This window comes from Puntigrus tetrazona, unplaced genomic scaffold, assembly GCF_018831695.1.
Source record: "Puntigrus tetrazona isolate hp1 unplaced genomic scaffold, ASM1883169v1 S000000643, whole genome shotgun sequence".
Lineage (NCBI taxonomy): Eukaryota > Metazoa > Chordata > Actinopteri > Cypriniformes > Cyprinidae > Puntigrus > Puntigrus tetrazona.
This window is the reverse complement of record NW_025048264.1, coordinates 13,725-38,779: the sequence shown is the minus strand read 5'-3', so window position 1 is coordinate 38,779 and position 25,055 is coordinate 13,725. Positions and strand designations below refer to the sequence as shown.

The following is a 25,055-nucleotide window of genomic DNA, read 5'->3' as shown; positions in this document are numbered from 1 at the left end:
ATTATTCCGCTGCAATCAATATACGATTGTGTCAGAAGTCACTTGCTGAGCGCTCGGGAGAGGGTGGATCTACGCTAAAAGCCGAGGGAGGATGACTGATCGATGTGTTTGTCCTCTATTGATGGAGAGGCTCTGCAGAAGCCTGTCATAAACAGTAACTGTCACATGGCAATCAAAGCGCACACTGCGTTACCTGCTGTTCTGCTCGCTTTGAGCAGCTCCTTAGATAAAGAAGGACATATGCTAGCAATTTCCTTTTAGCATGACTAGAAATGCTTCACAAGGCATGATCAGTTGCTAATTTTGGGGTTTCTGCGAAGCAAGTAACGCTTCAGTGGGCCGGCAATCTCCAAACGCCGAGTTCAAATGAGCAATGACAGCCGTAGACTTGATCTGAACTTCATCAATCTCTTGTAATTTCGTTTACAGGACCTCGGCTGGCATCTCAAATAAGGCAGATCCATGGGTAATAAAGCATATGCTGCTCAAACTTTCCTTCGGCTTTATCCAAGGACGATAAACGGTTACATTCTGTGCGTGACGGATTTGAAGCTTCCCAACTCCTTGTAATGACCCCATTCAAGAGGATGTGAACTAGAGCAGGTGCCTTGAATTGACTGAAGCCGCTTTAGTGATGAAAGATTGTCATATCGGCAGGAAGCTAAAGGCTCTCGAGCGGACAAAACAATCGAATGGGGAGAGCTTTTACTTGTTTTTCCTTTTTGACAGTCCAGCTTCACTCAATAATTCACCTCGGCTTTGGAGGTTAGTGCAGACTTTAATGAGAGAGAAAAGCATTTGCAAGAAAAATGAGTGGAAGACAATGATAAAAGAAAGGAAAAAGCACCAGGCAAATCAAAGTCGGGGCTTTACAAAGACAAAATGAGTGAAAGTAACATTAGATGGAGGATTTCATGCTTGAAACTTGGCTGGATAATAGGGAAATGAGACGCCGAGGAGGGAGAGGAAGACATGGAGATCACAACACAAATATTCAGATACAAAAGGAGTCATTTCTTACACCAGCACTGGCACAAGTGAGCAAAAAGAATAATCCAATTAGTGTGAAACAGGGCTTTTATTCGAGCTGCACATAAGAAGTGCGCATTTAATCAAAACAGCTATGGAATCCTGTTTTCCTGGGAGTTATTGAGTGGTTAATTATCTCGATGCATTCAAACGGTCTCTCCCACTTGATATGCTATTATAGTTGTTATAATTATAATTCAGATCAAACCAAAAGCTTGCGCCGGGTTTCAACATTGATGGGACACATTTTAATGTACTATATTTAATTATGTAGAAGTATGCAAACATATTGATGTATTCATATCAACAGTCTTCTGAGAATGTTGGTAAAATCATTGCACCGTTAATCCTGGAGTATCACTGGGATTAAACATGGCAGCAATGGAATATTTATTGGACCATTTGTGCAACATAACAAGAATTTATAAAGTGCTTTCTAATGATTCATTACATGTTCAGTCAGAAGGGTTTATTTCTGCAACATATATTGCTTATTTGTTGTTGATGATGTAAAACTAAGGTCTTTCAAGAATTTTTCTTGCATATTGTAACATCATTTTTCAGCCCCCTGAAGAATTCATTATTTCCAAGCCAAAAAAGGTCTTATCTGGTAAGCCATGTTCAGGGTATGATAACACAAGAATTACGATTGCTGGCCTCACAGGAATTGGAAGATACATACACAAACTTGTTTCCTTCAAATCCAAATGGCTCAGTGTCCCCGCTGAGTTCAAGTATTTTCATAATTGGCCCCTAAAGTTGGGAAAAGTGAAAACTTTTTAGACGTGGGTGGTATTGTGGCCTTAATCAAAAACACCAAGGATACAAATAAATGCGTTTTGATCTTAAAGCCAAAGTCTTGATAGGCTTTGTCAAAATTTGCAAGTCTATGAGCAGAATGAGAGATGTTTTATTTTAGTCAGGTGCGGAACAAAATTTTGCTCATTTTTAAGCTTATTTAGCCCAGTCCAAATGAAAATGTTTCATGTAACTCTTAATTAGTATAAGCTGACCAAATAGGACTGAAATTTCATTCAAATTGAAACAAGTGGTTTTGATGCCATAGAAATGAAGCCATAAAAAATTCATCAAACCTTTTTAAAAATGCAAAAATAACCTATTTTTAACTTGTCATCTTGAAGAAATATAATTTTATGTTATTTCTGTGATTTGCAACTAAATAAAATGTGCTCAACCTATAATGTACTTTAGTGCAGCAGCACAAGATCTCAGAAAATTGCAGGAGCGATGTTTTTCTGAAGAAAACAAAGCAGCAAGGTGCAGTTTACATTGCTTCAAATCCATTTGTCACACTATATAAGACAGAATATGTGAATCACAGCATAAAATAGCAGATATGAGGCGGTCAAATAGCAAACGCGAATAACAATTTGAAACAATCACAAAAAGAGTGAATAAAAAAATAAGTATCTAAATATAACTAATGACCACAGTCATTAGATGGGTGCATTTTAGTGAAATGTGACATGTGGGTGCATAATAATTTTAGGGGGCTCCAGAAAATGACCAATTTATTCAAACTTTAGTTTTAGGTTTCATACAACACAAAAAAGTATGAAGAAAATCGTGGTGCAGCAACACACTTCTTTAATTCAATCTGAAATTACATGGATTGACCCTAAAGTAAATGCACTGCAGAAAACCTGCCATCTGCCACAGACTGGAATTGGATTAGTTTTACTCAATAATTTCATATAACCCATGCAATAACTTTACAGATAACTTTTGGTGCAAGTGCCCTCTTCACATAACATCCCATCGCATCTCTGGAGAAGCTTTGGCTTTCAGTTTCGGTCCAGGGCGACTAAAATCTTCCACAGAACGGAAAGCGCTCCCTGCTGATTTGACTCGAGAGGAGATAACCCTCGAGGTCAGGTTGGGCGCGGATAACAAGGAGCACTCTGAGCCTACCTGCTGAGAGGTGTTGGTGAAGAGAAGAGGGGGCACTAGGCCATACATCTGGAAGAGAACAGAGGCCGTTGGAGAGGTCCAGCTGGGTCTAGCGGCGCTCGGGGCGAAGAGTAACAAAGCGTGGGTGATGTGCAGGGGCAGGCAAAGCATTACTAGTAGAGAAATAGAAAGAGCCAATAAGCGAGACAGCACTGAGCTTCGTTTTAGAGAAAACGTTGAGCTCGCTGGAACCTGCTGTGGCATGCAGCACATCAAGTCCAGATACACACCCAACAGAACCAACAAAGGGATAACGAACACTGTCACGGCATAAACATACACCATAAAGACCGGACTGAGAGTGGTTTCAGGGGCACAGACGCCCCAATGGCTGCCGTGGATCTCAGCATATGTGAAGTTCTCATTGTCCTCCACCAGGAACTTGGAAAGAAATCCTCCGTAAGGCAAGAACTGCCCGATTACGGAGCGGTCCTGGGGGTATGGACGTTTGGGAGGGAGGGCAGGGGTGGTATAATTGGCTTCAGGCCATTCATCCATCCCCAGTCCAGCCGTATCGTCATCCTCAGCAGCTCCCCAGGTATCGGAAGACTTGGAAACGATGAACTGGCCGAAGGCGATGATCACTGAAATGACCCAGCAGAGAGCAGCACCGAGCACAAAACCCGCCTACGAGCCACTAAGCCTGCATATCTGAAAGAAACATAAGCTCCGTCTTGAGTTTTTACTATTTAGCATATTCAGCACAATTTAATACTGCGATTTTACAGTCAGCACAAATCCAGTTTTTAATGTTATTTCACATATGCAAAAATCCCAATAAGCTGAGAACTTGCTGAACTTCTCAAACACAAGCACTGCAAGCAAGGTCAGTATGTTCACACTCACCTGTTCCCAGGCGGCTCTGCAGGTGTGTATTAAGGGTGAGCAGAAGCAGAAGGCACATGGTGAACTGCCTGAGCAGGAGGGGCAGGTGACCATAGCGATACAGGTGTACAGGCACTGGGAGCTCCTCGGGCTTAACAGCACAGACACAGGAGCGTCCACAACACTGCCCACTGACCCGACCAAGCCGAGGCAGAGCTTCAGGCATGCAGATGTGCTCCAGCGTCTGGTCTCTGGACCAGCTGCAGCCAAGCACAACCTCACACTCACTCCGATCACCAGCACCGCTACTACACACTGAATCAGGGAATATAGCCACATGGCATACATGACCCCTGGGAAGAAAAAGAGGGAGATGAAAAATTATTTTTTGAATATACAGTATGCTAAATGAGTAAATGTCAAATGTAAATGGTCCTGCTTCTTACTCCCTGGTCATACCTTTTTGTCAACACCCCAGTAAACACTAAAACAGAATGAGAATCAGAGGTTATTATAAATAATCGATCATATATAATTATTAATAATAATGACAACAATGATATCAATAATGTTGATACAATATGTATTTAAAATCCATAATTTACGTAACATTTATATTGCAACATTGCTCTAAAAGTTGCCAAGTGTATCATCAGCTTTAAACAAGTAAATACAATGTCTTTATATGTAATTAATAATTATAAGCTTTTTTTTAATCAGGTTATATGGTTAGCTTTAAAACCACAATGATAACAGCTCAGGACCAGAAGATGGCCAAGGGTTACTGGAAAATGATTATTAAATTATTATTAAAATTAAAAATCGTTTGAACCACGTAGGCTATTCGTTTAAGACAGAGAGTTGGATGCAGAGATTTCTGATGGCATTTGTAGTTTACACTCCATTGAAAAGGTTAGCGGAGATTGTTGTGACAGTGCATCCATACAGCGGATGTGACCACAAACTACAGTGTAGAAAAGCCTGCAAAGTCACGCACACAGCAACATCAGCTACGACAACCCGGTCACGTACTTGCTTCGCTGCTCTGACAGACAGGTTATTTCATTTTGTGCCCAGACAAAGGAAAATACTTATTTGCGATAAAAAAATTAGCTGTTAAAATATCCCCCGAAACGCTTCAATATGCCACCTGTCTCTTTATCATAATGAGTTTGACCTTTTCAACAGCCACTGACAGTAATCAGTCGGAGAAAGCATGTGAGTGCTTCACAGTAATGAACAATGATTGCGCAATCTCTTAATCCAGTGCTCCTCACAAGCGCGGGCTGGGCCGCTGGGTCTGCTCTTCTTTCATTGTTTTCCCCACTCGTACAAATTGATTAGCTGAAATAATTAATGGTGTAAAAGTTGTGTAACCCAGTTACTTAAATACAGAGAAAATATTTTCTGTATAAGGATCTACTTTAATGTGTATTTTTTCTTTAAGAGACTTGTGTAAACAGGGAGTTTGGTTGTAATGCACTGGGTCAAACATGTGCTTAACAGCATGTTAGTGTGTCTCTGTTATCACCTTGGTTAAATGAGAGTTTTCAGATCGTTTCATCCAATCAGGGAAGAGAAGGGCGGGACTTAAGAAAGTACGCGAGAGATTGAAGCAGGAGTGAGCGAGAGACGCGAGAGACGCGAACACAGAGAGTTCCTGTTAACAGAGGATTTTAGACCATACAATCCTAAACGTTTCCAGGAATAATTTTCAAGTCATTATCAGAAACTGAGTTTTAGACTATAAAACTTCAGAGTTTAAGTGTACCTGTATTCCATCACCGAAGAAGCACTGCCCGTGTTTGTTCAAGTGACGGAGGCGAGTGACGCAGTTAGTATATCAGAGAAATCAAGGATTTTAAGATATAAAACCCTTTATATTTCTATCGATACCAACGTTATCAGTAAGCTAGAAGTACTACTCGTATTACTAGATAGAAGAGAAGTGAAAACGATCGTAACTATTCGTGACTCACACGTGTAGGCCTGTGTAGTGTGTGATGCTTCGATCCGATGCTTTGTGGCATGCGATCTGTTTTTTCGATGCATTACTTTATTTTCTGAGAAGCCCATTCAAGGAAAAGTGAACGGAACGCTTATTGTAGTTGATGTGTATTGAAGATGGATCAAGGACTTCACCAGATAGCCCTGTGAGTACCGTGAGCTCATTAGGTCCTCTGGCACCGTGGGACGTCGCGTTTCAGCGGAGGAATTGCAGCAACTCGCACCTATACGAACTCTTTTCTTTTCATCGTGGACCATTGAGGTAACACAGACTTTATTTTGATTGCTCGGCTGAGCGAAGAGTTTTTGTTTTTGTAAGGATCGCTACCTTCAAATCAGGCCTGCAACGGGGTGGGTTTCAGCGACATTTTGTGTGCTTGTGTGTGTGACTGAGTGAGTGTGGATCCATACAGTTTTTTATCTGACCGGTCTTAAAGTAGTATTTCACTGTGATTATTCTAATCTTATCTGTTTGTATACTGTTAAAATTAGGTTTGTAAACGTATTATACCCAGAGTATTCAAATTGTTAATATTGGTTTGAAGAATGTAAGCAAATGCTATAGGAACTCAGTTAGGTTATGCTAAAAGAACATTTACATGTTGTAAGAGAAGGTTAAGTGACATAGGAGCAGAAGATACATCAGAGCGTATTGTGTACAGAACAAACTGGTGAAGAACAGAAGTCTTATTTAGTGAAACAAAAGCCAGATAACAGGTTGTAGTAATCCATTTCGTGGAATATTTTATTTTTTGTATTTCTTACCTTTTGTTTTGGATTCCTTTTATTAGTGAAAACCCCACCTTATATCATATTCAGACCTATTCGTAACCTTTGTACATGGGATTATAATACATTTTTGAAATCACTCACTTAAGTGCGTAGTGTGGTGTTTTTTTCTCTTTAATTGAATTGTGCTTTAAAGTAATATTAGACTTTCACCAGAAGACAACTCAACAGGATCAAATAGTATTTTCGAACTCAGGCCCTTATCAAAGCAGTGTATAGTGGTAAGGGGGCTACATAAAATGGAGGCACCGCTGGGATCCTTTGTCTTCTGATCATCAATATAGACATTTTTTTTGGTGTGTTAGTGAAAAGAAAAAACACAACTACTTTGACATGTCTTCTAAAGAAGAACAAACGTTGTTTGAGCTTCGCAGTTGGTGTGAAACTGAGAAAATTGATCCCCAACATGCGATTATTCTGAGTGGAGTGCCATCTGACGCTGATGTTGCATTCATTGAAGATACCGTCCAAGCCATTAAGATTTTTGGAAGAGTGCGGGCTCGTGCTACCAAAACAGGCTTGACTCCAGAAACCCTTCAGGTTTTGTGTGAGTGTCGAGAAAAAATCTGTCCTACTAAAGTTCCTTCTGAAGTATTGTCATCATCAGGGGATGCCTGGAAGATTCTCATAGCAGCAGATGATGAACCTGATGGTGATGTGTTTCGGGAGAAACTTACTCAGTTTCTGTCTAATGAAGGTAAAACTATGAGTGACCTACAAGGTTTGGTAACAGGCACAACTTCTCCGGAGGCCATTATTCGTGCTATAGGGGAACTGCTAGAGAAAACTTCTAAGCCTGTAAGTGATGGCCAGGCTTATAGGCGCTTGAGGATTTTTTCGGGAGTACTTCCTACGCCGGCTGGCGAAGAGAGTAGTGAGAACTGGTTGGAACAAGCCAGGCTAATGGTCACAGAGTGTGATTGTTCAGCCAAAGAGAAACGTAAACGAATAGTCGAAAGTCTTAAGGGGTCTGCTTTAGAAGTTGTAAAGGCAGTAAGAGGTGACAATCCTGATGCCACTGCACTTGAATATCTTGAGGCTTTGGAGAATGCATTCAGTACTTCAGAGTCTGGGGAAGACTTATATTTTGCCTTTCGACTGCTCCGGCAAGAGCCGGGGGAGGCCCTTTCTGATTTTCTTCGTAGAATTGAGCGGTCGCTTGCATTAGTGGTAAAACGAGGAGGAGTGACACCCCAGAAAGCCGATAGAGCTCGCATTGAACAATTGTTAAGGGGGGCTGTAGAGTCTGATATGATGATGTTAAAGTTGCGCCTGCGTGAGAGAAGAGAGATTCCCCCCACCTTTTTGAAACTCCTAAATGAGATAAGGGAGGAAGAGGAGACTGAGGCTGCTAGACGTAAACTCACCATTAATGTACAGGAGCCAAAATTGAAAGATCGTACAAGAGGCAGTTTAGTTAGTCGAGAGGGTTCAAAAATTGAAGTAAAAGAGTTACGGCTTCAGGTAGGGGATCACAAACAACCCCCAGAAAGAGTAGTTGAGAAAGAAATACGTTCTACATCACCTTTGACTTCTGAGGTACAAGCATTGAAGGCTCAAGTACAACAACTACAAAAGCAGTTGTCTGCGCTGAGTGTAAGGCCCCATGTCTGGGAAGGGGAGCAATCTCCGCGAGTCAGTGGGATCCCCATAGCCTCTGGTAGATCCACAACTAAAAGCAGTGATGGGTTTTTCTGTTATCGTTGTGGGGAGGATGGGCACATTGCCCCGAAATGTAGAGGCAGTGAAAATTCCACACTCGTGATTCAGAAATTACTTCAGTTGATCCGTAAATCTAAAGACACTAACCCAGCATCAAACCCCAAACCTCCAGACGTAGAGAAGAGTGAATGTTTCTCTAAGACAAGCCACATAGAATCTCTAGAACCTGGTCGATTACCTAAAGGTTTGGTAGGGCCCTCATCCACCTTTGATGTGAAAGTTAATGGTCATCCGTGTGTTGCTCTTTTGGACAGTGGGTCACAAGTGACCATTGTTTTTGAGAAGTGGTATTTGACCTATTTACCACGGGTGCCATTACAGCCTATTGAGGGTTTGGCCATTTGGGGATTAAGTTCATCCAGTTACCCTTACAGAGGTTATATTGTGGTGGACATGGAATTTCCATCTGCTCTTACGGGTGTCACAGAAACTATCACAGTGCTTGCGTTGGTCTGTCCTGAACTCAGTGGGCCAGAGCAGGTGCCTGTGATAGTTGGGACAAATTCCAGCCTTTTCCAGCGACTGGTGGGCCTTTGCCAAGGAAATTCTGATACCAAAGCTCCATGGGCAATGAGAATGCAGCCACAGTTGATGACACAGCAGCTGGTGTTACCCCATTCTAGGATGGTAAAGGAGGATAAGCCTCTGGGAGAGGTGAAGTGGGTCAACCCCATGCCTCTTATGATACCTCCCCAGACTGAGACATGTGTGTCTGGTCAGTTGGTCAGGAATCTTCCCTTAGGTAAGGATATTTATTTGGTGGAAGCTCCAGAGGAGAACATACTCCCTGCAGGAGTGTTAGTTCCCCCCATGGTTGTGCCATTTTCTGCCATTAAGGCTAACCATTGTCAAGTATTGGTACGAAACGATACATTGAAGGAAAAGTCTATACCAACCGGTACTGTTTTAGCTAGGATCTATGCGACCGACACTGTTAGAGAGACAAAACCTTCCTCCAATGTCCGGCCGGTAATTGATCCCAAGTTATTTGATTTTGGAAATTCCCCGGTACCACAGGAGTGGAAAAAACGTCTTAGTCAGAAGCTGTCACAGAGGGTTAATGTGTTCTCTTTGTCTGATTGGGATGTTGGTTTAGCGAAAGGGGTAGAACATCACATTCGGTTGCGAGATGACAAGCCTTTCCGTGAACGATCTCGACGATTAGCTCCTGCGGACATAGAGGATGTCCGGCGTCACTTAAAAGGCTTGATGGCGGCTGGGATTGTTGAGGAGTCCCGTAGTCCCTACGCCTCACCCATAGTGGTTGCCCGCAAAAAAAATGGGGATGTGAGAATGTGTGTGGACTACCGCACTCTTAACAGTCGGACCATACCTGATCAGTATATAACTCCAAGGATAGAGGATGCTTTGGACTGCCTGGCAGGTAGCAAATGGTTCTCGGTCCTAGATTTAAGGAGTGGGTATTATCAGATAGCAATGGCCGAGGAGGACAAAGAAAAAACAGCTTTCATATGCCCTTTGGGGTTCTATCAGTTTGAACGCATGCCCCAAGGGATAACTGGAGCCCCGGCAACTTTCCAACGCTTGATGGAAAGAGCCGTGGGGGACATGCACCTCCTGGAAGCCATTGTCTATCTTGATGATATTATAGTGTTCGGTCAGACATTGGAGCAACACGAAGAACGCCTTCTTAAAGTTCTGGATAGGCTTGAAGAATGTGGCCTTAAAGTGTCCATTGATAAGTGCCAATTGTGTCAGCCAGAAGTGCGATACGTTGGACACATTGTGTCTGCATCTGGTGTATCTGTTGATCCCTCCAAAGTTGAGGCGGTTACTCGTTGGAAACAACCTCATGATCTGAAGTCACTTAGATCATTTTTGGGGTTTTGCGGATACTACCGTAGATTTATAAAAGATTACTCGTCTATTGTGAAACCCCTTACTGACTTGACTAAGGGTTTTCCTCCTGCCAATAAAAGTAAGAAGTCTCCTAAGTCGAAAAGTCTCAAAGAGTATTTCAGGGAGGGCGAACCTTTTGGAGACCGATGGACACCCGATTGTACTAGTGCATTTAAAGAGATTGTGTACAGACTGACGCACACCCCAGTTTTAGCTTTCGCTGATCCATCCCAGCCATACATACTTCATGTTGATGCAAGTTTGAAGGGTCTTGGGGCAGTACTTAACCAAGAACATCAAGATGGGTTGCGTCCGGTTGCGTACGCTAGCCGTAAGTTAAGTGAGGCGGAACGCCGCTACCCAATACATCAGCTGGAGTTCCTTGCACTTAAATGGGCCGTAGTGGACAAGTTCCATGATTACTTATACGGGGCAAGGTTTACAGTTAGAACGGACAACAACCCTCTCACTTATGTGCTTAGCAGTGGGAAATTAAACGCAACTGGACACAGGTGGTTGGCAGCGTTAGCCACCTATGAATTTGATATACAGTATAGACCGGGTCGTAGTAACATTGACGCTGACATATTGTCTCGTCATCCCCATGATGGTGATACATTTAGTGAATGGATGGAGATCCCTGAGTCAGGTGTCAAAGCGATTTGCCAGCTCACCCAAGATGAAGATTTTTCCAGTGCTCCGCCCCGATATGTAGATCAGTTAGGAGTTCCTCCAGATGGGATCCCAGCTGTTTTTACTGGGTTGTCACGCTTAGAGGCTGGTGCTTTAGAATGGTTGACACCAAAAGATATAAGGGAAGCTCAGGACCGGGATGCTGTTATTAAGGTTATCAAGAGGGCAATAGAGAACGGTCAGGCAATGCCAGGTGGGAAAGATTATGATCCAAACGTAACAGCCCTGAAACAGCAGTGGTCGAAATTACTAATCAAAGATGGTGTGCTTTACAGGGTAGTTAACACTCCAAATGAAAAGAGACGGTCTCAGTTGGTATTACCTACCGAATGTCGGCTGATGGTTCTGAGGTCCCTTCATGATGATAATGGTCATCTGGGGGTTGAGAAGACATTGGAGTTACTGAAAGATAGGTTTTACTGGCCAAAAATGGGACTGGACGTGGAAACCTATGTCAAAAACTGTGGTCGCTGCATTGCGAGGAAAACCATCCCCCCAAAAGCTGCAGCACTTCATCAGCTTACCAGTAGTGGGCCTCTTGATTTAGTTTGTATTGACTTTCTGTCCCTGGAGCCGGATAGTAAAGGGTTTGCCAATGTGTTGGTGGTAACCGACCACTTTACACGTTATGCCCAGGCATATCCCACCAGGGATCAGAGGGCAATAACAGTGGCCAAGGTATTATTTGAGAAATTTTTCATTCATTATGGATTTCCAGCTCGAATTCACTCCGATCAGGGGAGGGATTTTGAGAGTAGGTTAATAAAGGAGTTGTGTCGGATGTTAGGCATCCGGAAATCCAGAACTTCCCCTTATCACCCTCAGGGTGACCCACAGCCAGAGCGGTTTAACCGGACCCTGTTATCCATGTTGGGCACCCTGGAGGATGAGAAGAAACAAAAGTGGAGTCAGTATGTTAGCTCACTGGTACACGCATATAATTGTACCCATAACGAGGCTACCGGATACTCGCCATATTTTTTGTTGTTTGGTAGGGAGGCTCGTCTGCCAATAGACATTTGTTTTGGGTTGTCCTTATCTGACGATACTAGCACAAGTCAGTTGCAGTATGTACAAAAGTTGAAGGCTGAATTACAAGCGGCATACAAATTGGCATCTGCAGCAGCTTGCAAAAATCATCAGAAGAACAAAGCCCGTTATGATAGCAGGGTGAGGCATCAGGTGTTGGAAGAGGGAGACCGTGTATTGGTCAAAAATTTGGGACTTACCGGGAAGCATAAACTTAAAGATCGGTGGAGTTCCGTGCCACATGTAGTAGTAGCCAAGCTTCCTAATGTGCCGGTATACCGGTTGAAACCTGCAGATGGGACAGGACGGGATAAGACATTACATAGGGACCATATATTACCAATAGGAGAATTTGTCAGGTTTCCTCAGGTCCATGATAAAGGGAAGTCCCCTCGGAAACCAGTTACCCGATCTGACAGAACTGTAAGGAGATCTGTTGTAAATTCTAACATTCCGGTAGTTTTACCCAATTCCTCGTCTAGTTCAGAAAACGAGATGTGCTATGGGAACAGTCGACACCAAGTATTGAATAGTCCCCGAGGAGAACTTGAATCGATCGGTGGAACTGTAGCTGGGCTAGATGATGATGATTTCTCTTCTGGAAAGGAGCAGAGCGAGGTAGGAGACGAATTATTGGTTGTGCTTCCTGAAGGAGATGGGGAGAATTCGGAGTTGGTAGTGGAGGATCCGGTTGAGTCAGAATCAGAAGGGGGAGACTATCCTGTTTCAAAAGATTCTGACACAGCCAATCAAAGTAATCATCCATATAGGCTCAGAAGTAGGGTAGAACCTGCCAGTCGTCTCAGTTATGATGCTCCCGGGAAGCCCACTGATCGTTCCATTACATTAGTTCATCGTGGATTAGTCATTAGGATCAGTTCTGAAGCAGTTGATGTTGAAACAAATCGTATCCATGGTAAATGCTTAAACGTTGCTTCCAAGATTGTCTCATGACATGACATATGTCGATGTTTGGTCTCATGGGGGCATGCAGACCGTCAGAAGGGGGAGAATGTAACCCAGTTACTTAAATACAGAGAAAATATTTTCTGTATAAGGATCTACTTTAATGTGTATTTTTTCTTTAAGAGACTTGTGTAAACAGGGAGTTTGGTTGTAATGCACTGGGTCAAACATGTGCTTAACAGCATGTTAGTGTGTCTCTGTTATCACCTTGGTTAAATGAGAGTTTTCAGATCGTTTCATCCAATCAGGGAAGAGAAGGGCGGGACTTAAGAAAGTACGCGAGAGATTGAAGCAGGAGTGAGCGAGAGAGAGACGCGAGAGACGCGAACACAGAGAGTTCCTGTTAACAGAGGATTTTAGACCATACAATCCTAAACGTTTCCAGGAATAATTTTCAAGTCATTATCAGAAACTGAGTTTTAGACTATAAAACTTCAGAGTTTAAGTGTACCTGTATTCCATCACCGAAGAAGCACTGCCCGTGTTTGTTCAAGTGACGGAGGCGAGTGACGCAGTTAGTATCTCAGAGAAATCAAGGATTTTAAGACATAAAACCCTTTATATTTCTATTGATACCAACGTCATCAGTAAGCTAGAAGTACTACTCGGATTACTAGATAGAAGAGAAGTGAAAACGATCGTAACTATTCGTGACTCACACGTGTAGGCCTGTGTAGTGTGTGATGCTTCAATCCGATGCTTTGTGGCACGCGATCTGTTTTTTCGACGCATTACTTTATTTTCTGAGAAGCCCATTCGAGGAAAAGTGAACGGAACGCTTATTGTAGTTGATGTGTATTGAAGATGGATCAAGGACTTCACCAGATAGCCCTGTGAGTACCGTGAGCTCATTAGGTCCTCTGGCACCGTGGGACGTCGCGTTTCAGCGGAGGAATTGCAGCAACTCGCACCTATACGAACTCTTTTCTTTTCATCGTGGACCATTGAGGTAACACAGACTTTATTTTGATTGCTCGGCTGAGCGAAGAGTTTTTGTTTTTGTAAGGATCGCTACCTTCAAATCAGGCCTGCAACGGGGTGGGTTTCAGCGACATTTTGTGTGCTTGTGTGTGTGACTGAGTGAGTGTGGATCCATACAGTTGTTTATCTGACCGGTCTTAAAGTAGTATTTCACTGTGATTATTCTAATCTTATCTGTTTGTATATTGTTAAAATTAGGTTTGTAAACGTATTATACCCAGAGTATTCAAATTGTTAATATTGGTTTGAAGAATGTAAGCAAATGCTATAGGAACTCAGTTATGTTATGCTAAAAGGGAATTTACATGTTGTAATAGAAAGTTAAGTGACATAGGAGCAGAAGATACATCAGAGCGTATTGTGTACAAAACAAACTGGTGAAGAACAGAAGTCTTATTTAGTGAAACAAAAGCCAGATAACAGGTTGTAGTAATCCATTTCGTGGAATATTTTATTTTTTGTATTTCTTACCTTTTGTTTTGGATTCCTTTTATTAGTGAAAACCCCACCTTATATCATATTCAGACCTATTCGTAACCTTTGTACATGGGATTATAATACATTTTTGAAATCACTCACTTAAGTGCGTAGTGTGGTGTTTTTTTCTCTTTAATTGAATTGTGCTTTAAAGTAATATTAGACTTTCACCAGAAGACAACTCAACAGGATCAAATAGTATTTTCGAACTCAGGCCCTTATCAAAGCAGTGTATAGTGGTAAGGGGCACATCACTCTCCGCACAATTAATTTATCCCGCTATAATCAACTACGAGTCTATAGATACAACAAACACTCGCGGATTCACGGCCCTCCACTGACGAAAAAAACAGGAAATGTGTTAATTAAAAAACTGCACGTTTACGACTGAATAAAAGGAGAGGAACAAGTTGTTGAAATACCGTAATTGGACGCGAAGATAAACACGAATCTGTCAGCTCCTTCATCCAAAGCTAATTCTGTGGATCTCAAATGTGCGGGCGGACAGAGCGAACACATCGTAATAAACCATTTTACCACAACTCCTCCCTTCAGTACAGTGTGCGCTTATCAGTCCATTCAAGTGTGTGAGCAAAACTGCCCATTCCATTTGGCCAGTACAAAGGGCAGTCTCGCCACCATAAATATAGCCTACATCAATTTCATTCAGGAACACATAAAGACCCCAGCTCACATACACACTTTTAGATATGCACAGCCTGAGACAGACACACACCAGCACCGATTTGTGTGCACGCCAGGACTCTATCTCTAAAGTAAACAGATATGGCAAGAATGATTGGGGTGAAAGAAGAATGAAGGGGAGAGGAAGAGCTTATCTGTTTGGGAGTTTAGGTGTCGATGCACATGAACTAATTCAGTTCTCAGCAGGGTATGAAATGATAGATTTCTACCACGGTTCAATAAAGCTGCTTCATTGCTTTTCTTTAAAAAAAAAAAAAAACACAAGTTGTACTAATACACAATACTCTGTTGAACTTCACAAGAAAGTCTTAAGGTTAGTAAAGTATTCTAGACCTCCTGTTGTTTTGAAAATAAAGTCATACCACTTGTGCCGGTGGTCAAAGTGACCCCCTTTGGTTTCCGTGCAGTTTGTCAAAAATCAACAAGCGCTATGAAAACACTCATTTCTGTGCTAAAATGTGTAACCTCTATTGCAGCTTGTCTGAGAGAAGGAATAGGCTATAAAATATGAGAAAACATGAACTCGTATTAAATGTGTTAGAGGTCAATTTGACCCACATACTTATTGAATGACAACTTTGTACTCCAAAATAGCACAAAAATAGTCTCAAAAACTTTACATTTCCTATCACTAACAATCATCATAATAATAATAATACAGAGTTTCAGGGCTTCTTTAAACCTAATTACAAGAGCTATCTTCTGTGAGCAATGTTTATGACTTCATTGTGATCCACTGGTCTCTACACATAAAGTACAATAACTCTTCTGTTTGGTTTTATAAACAAATTTGTATTGTTTGGTCATGTTTATGTATGTTATTGAGAAGAGGGGCAGGTAAAGTATTTTGCCTGTTTTGAAATATAATTTAAATAATTACGTCCAACACAATTACAGTCATAATAGAAGATTACAGCATATCCAATATATCCACATACCTGGCAAAAACTCTGTGGAGGACCAGAAATGTTGATCTTTTGAAGGTCTCTTATTCACATTTTACACACTGGTCTCAAAATTGGTCTTTTATTGACATTGGGGGTTTTTTTCGTAATGAAAACGCTGTATTCGTTCAAACAACAAGATATTTTTTCCGTTGCAAGACTTTGTTCAGTTGCTGTGCCGGGTTGCCAGGTTTCATAACAAATAAACTCTATTTAATACGTTCATTGGCTAAATGTTTGAAGATAGTAAACAGAGACAGATGCAAAGGGTGATTAATAGCATAGGTTTATTGAAGGAAGAAGAAAAAAACACCTTTGGAGTGTAAGGGGGAAAGGACAGGTTGAGCACTATCTGTGCATATCATCGTATTGTGCAAATAATTATAATTATTATCTAACATTGTACCAGTGTAAAAATAATTTATTTATTCATTACTTTTGTCTGGTTACTCTTGTGAAGGAAAATGGGTTTCTCACATTTACTTTCAGTGTTGCCACAGACTAGTAATAGGGAGCCAGAAAACTAACAAAAGCATCATTTCACAGATTTTTTTGACCGTGAAGCTCAAACAGATGAAGAAATAGCAAATTATCCTTCAGACGTTTCAGAGGACTGAATAAACAGTCTTACTGAAGTCAATAAAGAAGACTGAAGTAAATGAAATGTATTTAATTGTGTCTTAAATTTCTTAAGTGCTGATGTGTTTTATATTTTAGTCTTTGACAAGCAACAAAGTTTTTTTTTTTTTTAACCTGCATTTTCAGCTGATTTTTGTGTATCAGAGTCGTAGTTGCTAAAACTATACATGAACATTTATGACCCTAAATGAGAAAAAGTCAGATGAAGAAGAAATAAATAGTTTAACCCAGAAGTCCTCAGTCCTGCTCCTGGGAACCCACTGTCCTGCAGAGTTTAGTTTCAGCTCTAATCGAACCAACTTGAAGAAGCTAATTAAACTCCTCAGGATCACTTGAAAATGCACAGGCAGGTGTGCTGAGGCAGACTGAAAATAAACTTTGCAGAAGCTGGGCTGAAGACCTCTGATCTAACCAGTATTTTAAGCAGTTCAAATGGCAAATGTGTGTCATATTCACCCCAGCACTATAGACCATTTTCATAAATGTGATGACATGTTTCCATGGTTATTAACGTGGTATATAGCTCTTTTTATATTATCCTTTAAAAAAAACCAAAAACATGTATGGATATTTATAACAATGTACTTTGTTTTCCTTGACACTAGATTGAAGAGAACATTTTAACACATACTGTGTGTTTTAAAATAGCTGAGAAAGTGACAGAGATAAATTTGATATCTTTCTCTTTTCAGACGAATGTAATCAATCTCTCTATAATGCCACACACTTTTTTATGAAGTCATAGAAATATTATTTTGAATATCTTTCGCTATTAAAGCAAATGGAAACTCAAAATCGTGTTAGAATTGTACCCAAATATGACGACTTCTGTTTCTCAGAACATCAGAAATGTGAAAAGTGTCCATCAAGGAAAGCTGTGAGTAGTGTCCAAGCCTGTTTCTGGTGTCTAATGTCCTGCAAAATTTGTCTCCAACCACACACACCAGAACCTGCTAATCAAGGCCTTCAGACTAACTAGAAACTTCCAGACACGTTTGTTAAGGTCAAACTCTGCAGGACATTGACATACAAGAGCAGGATTGGACCCCCTTGGTCAAAGGCAGGGGTGCCCAATCCTGAGTGTTTGATCAGGGTTGAGCTGAACTTTGGAGATCTCCAGGAACAGGATTGGGCACCCCTGGTCTAAAGTGATGGATGCAGAGAGGGGCATACTGTGAACTGATCAAAGTCCCACTTGCATGCAGGCTGCGGTTGATGCACATGGTCAAAAGACCTGTGTAAGTGATATGCAGACATGTGTGGTTATTTTAATGGTATTATTTTAATATTAAGAATATTTCACATCCATGTAAAGCATTCAGAAGGATCTTAAGATTAAAAATTGTTTTCAGTTAGTTAGTAGTTAGTTTTAATATATATATAACAAACTCTTATTTGTAAAACACAAAATAGTTATTTTATTAATAAAGTCTTTACTGGCATTAATGGTTCCATGAAGAACATTTAACAATCATAGAACTGCAAAAAGCTTAAAAAAAATAAAAATAAAATCAAATACAAATGAATCAAATTAAATTTAACTGCTTTAACTCATAGGCTTATATTCAGCTTTTACACTATGAAATGATGAACAAATGTCCTTTGCAAACAACATGAAAATGTATTTTCACAATGCAAACTAGTCTGACACTATTGACTTTAGTTTGTTCAAAATGGCAGGAAAAAATTGAATTTGATAATTTGCTTGGTTTCATGCAGGGTCTAGTTATATAAATAAATATTGGAGGTAATTACACAAATATTAAATTATGTGCCTAGAAAAATAATTCTTCTTTGGGTCCTCCTGTTTTAAATCCTTTAAACTACTACTGGCTAATAACATGCCTGCCTTATTGTGATTTAGACTCTCTGTTATATACCATTTATATAATTTTTATTTTATTTAAGTGATTTGTCCCAAACAAAGTGTCTTGTCTGAATTTCCTCAAATGAAAAACAAAGCTTTTAAACACTTGTGGCTTATTTACACATTATACAAAACTGCACAACTGTTCCATTGACATAATAATCTTTTTGTTGTTTACAAAACATTCTGGCAACATTCGCAGTACTTCAGTTAGCATACTTCGAGAAGCTAAAAGCAACTATCCATCGCTGTCTGCAGCTTGTGCAAATCTCGCGATAACAAGTGCGAGACTCGCCCCTGTTAACACGCATAGGAAACCCTGCACGTCCCTCTTCCTTTTGCTGTCCACAAGCAAGGTAACTCATACTCCGTATCTTTCTAGGTTATAAAGTGAGCTTTAAGCACTGCTAGCCACTATTTTTCTCCTACAACCAATTTATTATGCAATACTGTTCATTCTGTCGCCGGACTGTCAATAAAATGATACAGAAATGCGTCTTTTTTTGAAAATTAAAAATTAGATCGCATGCTGTTCCCGGTGTTCAATGGCTGCGCCCATGCAGCCGCATCGAGGCCTAGTCTACGCGACATGTATCACTTTGCCTAGCTGCAATAAGAGGCGTTGTTACTAGTAATTACAATTAATCGTTACATGATCTAAATGCTAGACTTAAAACGTGTTGCTTGTCAGTCAGTAGTATTTGGTGTTATGCTGTATTTTTCGAGGCAGAATAAACGTGGTCGTTAGCCGCGTTGCTAACACGATGCCTCTGAACACTCCGTTACGAGGTGTTGCGTGTATTTGTTGTAATTGCACGTTTAACGTGTAACAAGTTCATTGTATTGTTTTCTGCAATATACGCGGTGTCTGCGCTTCTTTTAAATAAAGCTTATTCGCGTAACTAAACGTTTTACATGTGAGTTGCTCCTGTTAGAACTGTAAAATACCTTTGTGATTTTTAATAAAAAAAAATAATGGTTTTCAGATGCCAGGCGGTGGTGTAACAGTGAAAGACGTCAACCAGCAGGAGTTTGTCCGAGCGCTGGCAGCCTTCCTCAAGAAGTCAGTTCAGCTTTCGTTGTCTTCAGTGATTATGTTCTTATTTTTATAAGCTCGGGACATGATAAAATAGTATTGGCTTTGAGCACTGAAGCTCATTTTGAACCCTGGTGTTTTGACAGGTCGGGGAAGCTGAAGGTGCCAGACTGGGTTGATATTGTTAAGCTGGCCAAGCATAAAGAGCTGGCTCCTGCGACGAAAACTGGTTCTACGTCAGAGCTGGTGAGTGTGATGTGTATTTCATAAAAGCTTATAGACATGCATGAAAGTAAGACTTTAATGCATTGTGCTTTTGTGCAAATCTGTCCAAGCAGATTCTCATGTACTGTAAAACCAGGATGCTGGCTAGGCGTCTGTTAACTTGAGCCATGCGCCACGCTTATGTGATGTGCAAAATATTTGTCAGGAAATCATCTGCAGTAAACAGGACTTAGTCAATATTTCTTTGCCAGGCTTTTGTGGGAAAAGATCTGTTTTAGTCCCAGAATTATTAAAATTGAATTCTTGTAAATATTTGATGTATACATGTCAGTGTTATTCGTAATTAACTTCCTGATAGCAAGACATGATTTTGTGGTTCTTATGACTTTCAAAAATCATAATAAACACTAATATGCTGTTGATCATTTTGAAGTGTTTCTCAAGTGTTACGTTGTAGTGACCTTAGAAGTAGTGATCTTTATACTTTTATACACAATGCTTCAAGCATGTACCAGCAGTGTCAAGAGAAACGGTGATATATATGCTTTTAAAATTTAAAGATACCCCAAAAGGGAAAATTGTAGTATACTTGCCCTCATGATGTTCTGAATCTGTATGACACTTTCTTTGCTTGTGGAGCTTGTTGGTTACAAAATAGCTTCCGTTCCCATTGAACTTCAAAACGTCTACCAGATGGACCTATTTGTAAGCTTATGGCTGTTGACTAACAAAGTTTACATTCGTATATTGCAGTAAAATGGAGAAAAACATGCTGAACTTCCTTTCTGCTCTGCACAAAGCGTAGTTAAAACTTTCTTTTTGATTGATCGGTTTGAATACTTGTTTTTCAAATGATGACAGTTTAGTGGCTTTTAAATGTTTACTCTGAGTATCGGGTGGCAAACAATGGATGGTTAATGTAAGCGACTGTGTCAGGATTGGGCTCAATTATTGATGACCTTGTCCCGTTAATTTATCAGCAGTTTCTGCTGTATGCTGAGAAACTCATGAAACTTTCTTTCTCTGAAACAAAGCTCCCACTTGACACGCTGTAAATTAAGAGCTGAGTTTGTGTGCTTAGGAACTGATATTACAGATTTTCTGTCATGTGCGCTGCATTTTATTGCTGCGACCAGGTTGGTTCTTTCGTTTAGAAGCAAAAGTGAAGCTTTTCTTGGCACCTTGACGTTCCCCTGAAGAAATCTCTTCTCCTGACCCTCTCTGTCCTCTCTCAGCCTCCACAGTGCGTCACCTGTACCTGCGTGGAGGTGTTGGCGTGGGCTCTATGACCAAGATCTACGGCGGGCGTAAGAGGAACGGTGTATGCCCCTCTCACTTCAGTGTGGGCTCCAAGAACGTTGCCCGTAAAGTGCTCCAGGCCCTCGAGGGACTTAAGATGGTGGAGAAAGACCCCAATGGGTGAGTAGCCTGTAGGCTGCTTTTGACTGTGATCTGTATGATTGCAGGTGGTGTTTTTGATTTCCAACTCTAAATTTGTTGCTGTTTTCCAGTGGGCGTAGACTGACCCCTCAGGGCACCAGAGACCTGGACAGAATTGCTGGGCAGGTAAGAAGTGTTATCAGATTACTGTATTCGAAGTTGAGCATTTGTAACTTCGGTTTTTGTAAAATCGGATTAAAGGCGCTATTGATTTGGTCTCCAAGTCACACTTCTGAAGTTAGTCTGGTACCGTAGAACAGATGCTGCTTCTCAGGATTCACAAAATTCTGTTCACCCGAGTTGTGTAATCAAATTTCAAAGGGATTAAAACGATGTTGCTGCACAATGTAGCATGAGAACAAGCAGATTCAGGTACCGAATGTAATGAAGCTATTTTCACTTAAAAGGCCTCATGGTTATTTTTTGACTGCAGTAGCTTTGATTTAGTGTGTGGACACAGTACTATCTTCAAAAAAGGAAATGCACGCACATCTCCTCCAAAGCCTTCGCTTGCTTTTCGCCCCTCTGTTGGTCCTCCGCTTTTCCCTGCGAGCTACCGCTGTGCGCCAATCCGATGCTGGAGGAAGTAAACAAGCCGATTGAATTTCATGCTCGCTGGGCTGCCGTATGGCGGCGTTTTATTCTGCCTGATCCCCTTAATGAGCTGAATTCAGATGAGTTAACGTGATTTTCTTGTGTTGTGCTTGCCTTGGCTGTGTCGTCTGCACTCTGACTCTTTCCAGAGCACTGTTGATAATGCTTGGCTTCTCATTGGTGGCATGAGCAAAAACAGTGTCAGTGTAGAATTGAATGTTGCTCCTAATCTCCTGGCTAAGATCACGTCCAGAACCTGAAAGGCTCCTGAATGTTTCCCCACAGTTAATTAATTTCTCAAGGATTTTGGGGCGACAGACAGTGCAGGGAATAAACCAGACTGTGATTTTTGATTTTGTCTCTTAATCCTGATCTCTTTCTTTATGATCTGTTGCAGGTTGCCGCTGCAAGCAAGAAATCTTGAAGTGTAAAATAAACTTTTGTGAGAAACCAACCACTGCGTCTTGGTCTTATTTAATGTTTTTGTGTTTGTGTGTGACTTTCCTTCAGGGACAAAAATCTAAAAATGAAACGCTTTAATGTTCCTAAAGCTCTAGTGGCTTAATGGTCTGTTAATGTTCTCCCCTCCTTGCCATTTTTCAACTTGATGTGGTTTTTTTCATTTTATTTTTTTTCAATTCTGTGAGTTTGAGCCATATTTCACAATTCAGCCTCAGGTGCTTCAGGCAAAATTGCTTGCATCATCTTAGTGTCTGATGAACTGTAAGGCTGGATTTCTATCAGTCCTTGGCAAGGATGCTGATTGACTTACTCATTAAGACAAGTGTCTTTATTTCCCTGCTGCTGGTTTTGGCAGAGAAATTTGGAGCAGTTATTGGGCAAATGCTTGCGAGTCAAACAGCTGTGCATTGAGCCGAAGTTTGATTTCTGCATGGTAACAGTGCCATCATGTGGGCTTGATATTGACTTGTGAGCTAGACTTCATCTTAAATCATCCCATCTCATTACAGGTCTGAACATGGTCACTGGTTTTGGCTGTAGGTGTGAAGATTTACTTTTTAATTTATTTTCGAAGTTGGAACCGGTTGTGAGGAGTTACAAGTGTTCTTTTCAAATGTTAAAAATTCACATCCAGAAAATGTCAACCTGCAGTGTTTTAATCACGAAGGTGCTCTGAAAAACAATGCCACTGCTTTCTATTTCTTTTACTTTGTGCTGTAGCATCTTTGAGATAAAACTTCATGATAAAAGAATTCAATTACAGCCTTTGAAGTGTTTTCTATGGCAGTCCTGCTGCTTTGTTACGAATTCAGAAAGAAATGTCCTTCACTTTGCTCTCGGGTTTCTCAAAAGTGATGGAAATACTACATTTATATGTAAATCTCACCTATCATTTGGATGAAAAGCTTTATATGGTAGCAGTTTTTGTTTTGGATATTGATCTTTGAAAACTAGGAAGCGTGACCTATGATTTTGGCAATGTTAAGTAGGCCTACTTCAGTGGTATTTCTTTTATTTTTGAAAGTTAATTTTAAGTTACCACCTTTCTGAAAATCGAAACTCGAGCGTTTATTTACGTTTATATTCTGTATATAATATTTTATTACGTACGTTTTTTGGACATCATGTGCGGAAGTTATTATTGGAAATGCATACTTTGTCTTAAACTACATTTTAAAATTTTACTAGATTTTCATATTTATGACTTGCGGCAAAATGAAATGATGGGGACTCACTGAGTTGATTCACTGAACTTTTTATGGCCGTGTACAAATGTTCTCACTTGACTGATTTGACATTCCTCTAGACAATTAACCTCAGAGTATGTAGTCTACAGTTATTACAGAAATTCCGCGGGTTCCTTTTGTTAAACAGCTTCATCGCTCGGTAAGCAGAATCCGCCTTTTCCGGTCTATTTCCGTAAATAGAAATGACGCTATTTTTAACACTAGCATAATGTTAGTAGTGCTCTTAAAGGCTGGAAATGGTTAAATACGCCTGCTAAATTCTGATAATTCACAAGTCCTTTGGCAAAATGTGTCCATAATTGTAGGTGCTGCAATAAATAAACACCAGAGGGCAGCAAAGATCAAGGTTTGTACGAAGCCGTGCACTGCGGTTGCTCTCGGAACTGCTGCATCAACACGTACTCTTAATATCATAGGTGTTTTTATTTTTTGCTATTCCTGCGAGTAGAACAGTTTCTTGCTGCATTATAATCTGTATGTATACAAAACAGAAAATGAGATGTAAGGTTTGTTCGCGCGCCGGTGTGACCGGGGATTAGTTTGAGCGCTGGTTTGTGCTGTTTACTGGGCCGTGTTTGCCTGATACACTGTGTGTTCAGATGTTCCCCGGGAAACAAAGCCCTGCTATTCCGAGTCCACAAAGCAGCTCCGCGCCAGGTTATCTATGACCGTGTGTACACAGAATCTCCCTTTTACAGAGTCAGTCGTCGCGCAATCATCTCTCAAGAGACGCTCATTTGTAATATTTTGCTATCCACCTCTTTCCCTCTCCCCGCCTTCAACTCGCCAGCTGTACTGGGGCACCTGAGGCCCTCCCTCTCTCTGTCTCTACCCTGTAATTTGGAAGCAAGAGAGAAAGATAAACATGTCTCTGAATGATAAAGGAGAATGTCAAGAATGCTGGCTGAGAAGGTGTTGCTGTTTGTTCACTTGCTACTGTCTGAACGCGACTAGGCCTCCGAAAACCGCCGCAGACGTCGACTCTGGGCCCCTGCGGCCTTTATCTTGCGTTTATTAACTTTTTGCACGGCATTGTTTTGGTAATGGAGCCTGTGGATGCGCGAAAAGCAGATTAAAAACTATAATTACTGCAATTATGACGTTAGATAATTAAGTTATTGTGCTCTCAGGTAATGTCATGCTTGTTAAACAGTGGGAAAATGTTTAAATGGTAGCCGCTGCATTTTCCGCTGCAGATGTGCTGATTTTTGGACCGTGCGCGCAGGTCCTTTTAAAATAACCGTATTATCAGCGGAGCCACTCAACACCCTTTTTTTTAAAGCACAGGATGGAGAGATCTGTGAGAGCAGGTCAGGCTGACAGGCGGGAAAGTGCAAGGAGAGAATAATGCATAAGATTAAGATATAATTGAACGCTCCTGTTTAACAAAGCTTTAGTTTTGTGTGTGTGAGCTGTCCTAAATCCATTCACACTCTTCCTTTTCACACACTGCTGAAGTGTGCAAATATATTTTCTTCTGTCCTATTGATTGCTAATCTTATCTCGCCGCCGTCAGAAACTGAAGTAAATAGCCATTTTTGGTGGTG

The 25,055-nt window shown here is 40.9% G+C and overlaps 2 protein-coding genes and 1 pseudogene across 2 annotated transcripts; 2 read left to right on the top strand and 1 right to left on the bottom strand.

Annotated features, from left to right (window-relative positions):
* Nucleotides 1-2,555: 2,555 nt before the first annotated feature.
* On the bottom strand, nucleotides 2,556-4,173 carry LOC122334773 (annotated as a pseudogene).
* Nucleotides 4,174-5,207: 1,034 nt separating this feature from the next.
* On the top strand, nucleotides 5,208-13,431 carry LOC122334775. The gene has a single exon (XM_043232692.1). It carries the CDS (start codon nucleotides 6,955-6,957, stop codon nucleotides 12,877-12,879), a length of 5,925 nt encoding a protein of 1,974 aa, XP_043088627.1. The 5' UTR covers nucleotides 5,208-6,954; the 3' UTR covers nucleotides 12,880-13,431.
* Nucleotides 13,432-18,780: 5,349 nt separating this feature from the next.
* Nucleotides 18,781-22,253, top strand: LOC122334772 (40S ribosomal protein S19-like). Its single transcript, XM_043232691.1, is given in 7 exon segments — nucleotides 18,781-18,860; nucleotides 19,491-19,567; nucleotides 19,687-19,754; nucleotides 19,757-19,786; nucleotides 21,001-21,184; nucleotides 21,277-21,331; nucleotides 22,197-22,253. Coding segments are annotated over 6 exon segments (441 nt in total). The 5' UTR covers nucleotides 18,781-18,860; the 3' UTR covers nucleotides 22,224-22,253.
* The last annotated feature ends 2,802 nt before the right edge of the window (nucleotides 22,254-25,055 follow it).

What these genes read in the sequence shown, in the direction of transcription:
- LOC122334775 (XM_043232692.1), top strand. Translation starts at nt 6,955, where the DNA reads ATGTCTTCTAAAGAAGAACAAACGTTGTTTGAGCTTCGCAGTTGGTGT.